This window comes from Ammospiza caudacuta, chromosome 1 (assembly GCF_027887145.1).
Source record: "Ammospiza caudacuta isolate bAmmCau1 chromosome 1, bAmmCau1.pri, whole genome shotgun sequence".
Classification (NCBI taxonomy): domain Eukaryota; kingdom Metazoa; phylum Chordata; class Aves; order Passeriformes; family Passerellidae; genus Ammospiza; species Ammospiza caudacuta.
Window position 1 is genome coordinate 123312553 of NC_080593.1, and position 6000 is coordinate 123318552.

A 6000-nucleotide genomic window follows, 5' to 3' on the forward strand; every position below is an offset into this window, starting at 1 on the left:
AAATGAAGTTGCTCACCCACCTAGTGCTGGTGGGTTTTTTTGGGTTTTTTTAAGCTACTTTGAATATTTTTTCAGAGAATAAGTAATCTTTAATTATTTTTTAAAATTTTGATCTACTTCAATTGGAGCATCTACTGACTATTCAGAGAACTAAATATCACAAGACAAATTTAGCGATTGATAAAATTTTTGTGAAAATATTTATGCAGTAATCGCAGTTAAATATGTAGATCCAAGATTCATTTGCTTTGAGATTAAATCTCTTCCATATACACATACTGGTTTGGTTGTGTACATGTCCACCATTTACCAAGTACTGCCTTACTCATTACCTCTTCTGCTAACGTGTATTTCAGTGTTAACACACAATTAAATTTGCTAAGTCTGTTTTCACTATTATATAATACTAGATAGGTTCTAAAAGGTAACTATTCTGTGTTGGTAGAAAATTCTACCAAGTGGAACGTTTTTAACAGATGGCTGCTGACACAAACAAATAACTTTCTTAGTTTCTTTCTCATTCTCTGTATCCTGGATACCTACTACTGCATTGGTTGTAAGGGTGCTGAATCTAGGAACATGATTATTTTAAAAAACTCAGCATATGGAGAAGAATAAATAGAAACATGAGCACAATGCATGGTATGGCATATTCTGTAAATACTGCAAATATACAGCCACAATATTTTTTTGTTGTTGTTTTATTAAACAGAAAATTCCTGGAAATACATTAATATTTTACGTGCACAAATTACTTCATTTTGTCCCTAATTATTCTGGGATCTGTAATGATATGCTGGAACTAAGAAACTGGCTACATATACTTATTACTACATATTATAACCCCTTTATTGTTCTGCACTAGTTAATTTAATTTTGAAATAATAAATCTAAGTCTAATTTTGATTATACCACAATATTACATTAGAGTAGCATCTCAATTATGGCTCTCCATGCTGCTTACAACATCAGACTTCAAGCATAATCTAGTATTTCAGTACAGAATTTTAGAGAAGAGTAAAAGGTCAGCCTCTTTTTCTTACTCATATTGTAATTAATAAACATGTGTTTAATGGAAAGCTTAAAAATACTTAATTAAGGACATGTATTTTTTGCTACTCTAGAAGGAAGGGAAGTGTTTGCAGCTGCCCTTAAAGGCATTAAAACAACAACAATTAATGTACTGCTATCCACTAGTCCAATTTTCCTTTCTACTGGGGAAATAAAATCAATGCATGTTCTTCTAAAGAGAAAATAGTAAAAAAGAAAATGGAAGATTCGTACTCATTTCATCCTTAAAAAGTATGAGATATTTAGGCTGAATTTTATGCAGTGTAGCAAGTAACTCTTATAATTTCTGTCATTACAGATGTCTCAATGGAAACGCTTCTGATACTAATGCTAAAAAGCTAACTCATTTTCCTTGGTTTTTCAACTCACACTTTAAAGGAAAAGTATTTTAATGAAATATGGAGAGCAGTGTCCAGAATGTAGATACAAGAACCTTGTACAGTAATATGACTTACTATATCAGACTTTAATTGCATCACCTTATTCAATAAATTTTAGAGATCTTTAAACAAGCAAGATATGTCAATACTGAAATATAACTAAATACAACTATTTATGATATAACACATGATGAAAAAGCTTTTCCCATATATGAAGATGAAAACATATCCAGTATTTACCTATCTCTCTACATAGAGATAAACAGAAACAATATATCAACACACACACCACATTCTGTTTCACCTTATATGACAGTTGACTATTCAAAGCAGCTCCTCTAAAAATTATTGAAATTTTTATTAACACTGTAATTACCAACATAATTTAAACTATATTTGACCATAAAATAGTAACATTGTTTAACACTAATTTTTTCAAAAGCTGGGCTTGCTATCCTTTGCAACTGAAGAAACATTCAGCCACAACTGCTGACCATCGATCTGGTGTTTAATTGGTTCTCTTGGAAAGGTGTTCATATTTTAAGCCTGAGAGCTATTAGAAAGTGTATTTTTTTTCCTTTTCTTTTTGTTGGCAAGTTGTTCTAAGATATAATTTCATAATCTGTTTCCTTAGTTACAGTGTGTCATCCCTTCTAAAACACCCTTGGTGCATCTTACAGCTGTAAATGCCATTGCCCACTTGCAGCTAAAATTTAAAACTACACTGTAAAAAACCCTGAGAGTTTAACTACTCTACTTGCTCTTATCCTTTACTCAGATATTCTGTGGTTTAAAAAAGTTGTGCTTTTCTCCCTCAGATGTTAAATAAGCGTAGACCTAGAAAGAAGACCTCTCAGAAATCAATGAGCATATGTGACCTTTGCTTCAGGGTGCTTTTTCCCCTGATCTCCCTTTGTGGAATGACAACATGCAATTGGTTTTTGCTGTTGTTGGAATGACCATAAATAACCAATTTAGACATACTGAAGTTTCAAATAAGGCCACAGTCACTCCTCCTAGGTTTGTTACAGATTAACAAAACCTAGGGAGTTTAAAGGAGGCACAAAAATCCAGATTGCTGCAGGGAACAGAGAGATGGGCCACTTGAAAGCCCAGTGTAATCACATGCAATGAATGAAGTATCATGATTTATAATTCATAGTGTTTTCCTCAGAGATTTGACTGAGTGACAATTGTAAGCATCTAAACACAGCATGACATGTATTACTCATGTCATGAAAAGCGTTGTGTGCAAAAACTGAGGAACACTGTCAATGCTTATTTTCTGTTTCCCTCCTTCAATGACATCTCATAATACCACCAATACACTTTAAAGCAATGTACTGGGGATATACTAAAAAAAAATAAAAACAACCAAAAAGCCAGCAGCAAAGAGATCTACATTATAGTGAGTTTGAAAATAAACTGGCAGTTGGCACAGTCTAATGAGCTATTTCTCTACACTGGTATTCATGAAGAGAGAGCTTTCCTGCAACTGTTTTAAATTATGTTAAAGATACATGTGTAAATCTGGTTTCCTTATAAACCCATTTCAGATGTTGTTCTGGTGTGCAAATACATCTATTGTTCCCAGAGCATGAAAACAAAAGCACATCTGCAAACATCTATGACGTACTGCTCTGCTTCATTCATGAGTACTTTCATTAAAATCAATGGGACTTCACACCCTCTGTTCGTATGAGCTGCAACATGCAAGACTGGAGTCATGACAACAGATTTCAGCTAACAGTGTGAACTGGATCCTTCCTATGTTGTTCCAAGTCTAAACATTGAGAGAATTTATCTCCAATAACCAATACTATATTAAGATTTTTTTTAAAAGCCACAAGAAACCTAAAGAAAAAAGGGTAGAAACAACTTTATTTTAAGAAAATATCTTCTAGAAGATTTAATGGAATGGCAATTTACTTTTCCAGAAGGCAAGGGAGGAAAAAAAGGTAAGCCACCGCTTGTATATAGCCAATACAAATATAATAAAAATTGAGAAGTGCATTGTGCAATGAAAGAGAAATTGAAATTCTGATCTCTTCCATACTTTGATTTTGGTGAGTTCTTTCCTTTATGTTGTTGGTTTTGGTTTTTTTTTTTTTAATTAATCCAAAAACATTGCTGTCTTTGATTATCACAAATTTCCACACCAGGAAACAATTTTTGGACAGCTACAAATATCTCTAAACAAGGGGACAGAAAGGTACAAAACCCACTGCATACTTCCTTGTCTGAAGGAACTGAATCTTACCAACTTGCTACATTTTCTATTTTGGAAAAGAAAGAATAGAAGCCCACCTGCAAATATCTAATTTTCTGCTTAATACAAAAATACCCATTCTCCTGAAAGTTTCACCAGAGATGATGCGACAAAATTCCTTGAAGAAACCAGCAAAAGCATCTGTTGAGAGCTGATATATGGGTTAGTCCTTTAGTCACATCACGTGAACAGTACCTCTGATTTTGGTAAATTCTATTACCCGCCTGTTCAGAAACTGAACACGTTTCTGAATGCTGAAGCAACCAGCATTTCTGTCAAAAAATCCCAGCGACTGTCTAGTCCTAAAACTGAGACCCGTTTTCCTCCTGTTAGAACAGACCAAACCCGCTCCCTTGTTCCTAGCTGAAGAGCAACTCTGCAGAAGTTGCAGGTGGCACTTTCAGCGAGGCCAGTGACATTACACCAGCAAAGGCTGAATTAAAGAGTATCAGGCTTATTTATTGTACAGAGGTACAAGAACTGTAAGTGAGCACTCCAGTGATCTCCAGCCCTCGTTAACCTCGCTGAACCCTGACTTGACCGCTCCCGACTCCAGCGGAGGGCGGATCGCCGCGGCTCCGCACGCCCACCGCGGTGAGGCTCAGCCCTAGGACACTGCCTTTGTCGTGGGGAAAGGTGTGAGAGGCAGGTCTGTGTGAGTGCACTGTACACCTCCTGCCTTGAGCAGGATGCTTGAAACCACCCCGTATTTTTGTAATATCGGGAGTTATTATATGAGGGTGGACCCAAGTTTCATTGATTTTACGCGAGCTGCGTGCCCACTCCATTAGCTCCAGCCTCCTGTTTACAAGCCGAGCGCATCGAGCGCACAACACCCGCACATGAGCGGACACAAGGGCTCTATTAGAACAGGTTCCTGCCGTTCCCGCACTAACGCGGCGCTCAGGGGGCGAGGTGCCAGGGGTTCTCCCGCCTCGCTCGCTCCCCGAGCCAGGCGCGGCCACCCGGCCATCGCCACCTCGGGCACGGAGCCCGTGAGCCGCCTCGGCGGGGAGAAAGGAAAGCCGTCCGCAGGCGGCCGTAATGCGGATTTCTACCAGCTGGCCGGGAGAAAGCGCTGAGCCCGGACAGCTCAGCGCGCTCGGAGCGCAGCCGGGGCCAGGCGGCTCCTCACAGAGTGGGGCGGGGCGGCTGCCAGGCACCTGTGGCGCTCCCCGGCCGCCAGCGGGGCCTCGGGGGCGCCGAGCGAAGGGCGCCGGGAAAGGCGCACGGCCGCGGGCAGGGGCAGGAGAAGCGCCCCGGCGTGAGGGCGGCGGTGAGAGCGCGGGGCTGGAAGGAGGGGCCCTTCCCGCGGCGCGCCCACGCAGGCGCGCACCCCCCACCCACCCCCATTGCCGCCCGCCCCCCGGCGCCGCCGCGCGCGGGGCGCCCCCCGCCGGCGCCCACCTCCGTCCCCGTAGGTCTCCACGCCGTATCCGTCCTGCAGCCCGTTGCTCCAGGTGCCCTCGTAGCGGGCCGGCGTGCTGAGGCTCTGCCGCACCCCGTAGCGCCCCTTGAAACCGTGAGACCACTCGCCGCGGTACATCCACCTGCCCTTCGTCTCCACGCCCAGCCCGTGGCGCTTGCCCTGCGCCCAGTAGCCCAGGTAGGTGTTGCCGCTGGGCCAGGTGTAGCCGCCCGCCACCTCGAAGCCGTGGGACCAGGAGCCGGCATACTCGCCCTGCCCCTTGGGCCCGGTGCAAATGCCGTGCCCGTGGGCTTTCCCGTCCTCCCAGCCGCCGCAGTAGGTGCCGCCATCGTCGAAGTCGAACCGGCCGCCCGTCATCCAGGGCAGCGGGGCGAGCGCGGCGCCGCCGCCGCCTCCCGCTCCCTTCCCTGCTCCGCCTGCCTTGCCTTGCCTTCCCTTCCCGCCCGCCGCGCGACCGACAGCCCCGGCGTTCCCCGCGACTGCGAGCGCTCCGCCGGCCGGCCGCCCGCGCCCAGCCCAGCCGCAGCCCCGCGGCGGCGAGCGGCGCCCGCCCCCCGCTCCTCCCCGCCCGCCCCTCCGCTCCCGCCCGGGCCCGCCCCCGGTGTGGCCGCGCCGCTGCCGCGGGGCAGGTGCGCGCCCCTGGGGCGGGCTGCGGCTGGGGCTGTGTGCCGCGGGAGCAGCCGCCTTCGCCCGCTCGCTCCCGCGGGGTCTCCGTGTGCCTTCTGCTCCCGGGAAAAGCTGCCCCCGCTGGTCGGGGGCGCGCGCGGGCCGGGGCGGGGCGAGCCGGGAGCGCGCAGGCCGGGCCGGGCCGGAGCGCCCGCGGTGCCCGGGGGGCGGGGGTGGCTCCGTGC

At 46.0% G+C, this 6000-nt stretch overlaps 1 protein-coding gene across 5 annotated transcripts in view; it reads right to left on the minus strand.

Moving 5' to 3' along the window:
* Positions 1 to 5610, minus strand: part of JPH1 (junctophilin 1) — an 82373-nt gene extending 76763 nt beyond the window's left edge. For all 5 annotated transcript variants that reach the window (XM_058811114.1, XM_058811132.1, XM_058811123.1 and 2 more), the window contains exon 1: positions 5128 to 5610. In XM_058811114.1, coding sequence (XP_058667097.1) covers positions 5128 to 5506 — 379 coding nt within the window. In that variant the 5' untranslated portion in view covers positions 5507 to 5610. The remainder of the gene's footprint in view (positions 1 to 5127) is intronic.
* Between the last annotated feature and the right edge of the window lie 390 nt (positions 5611 to 6000).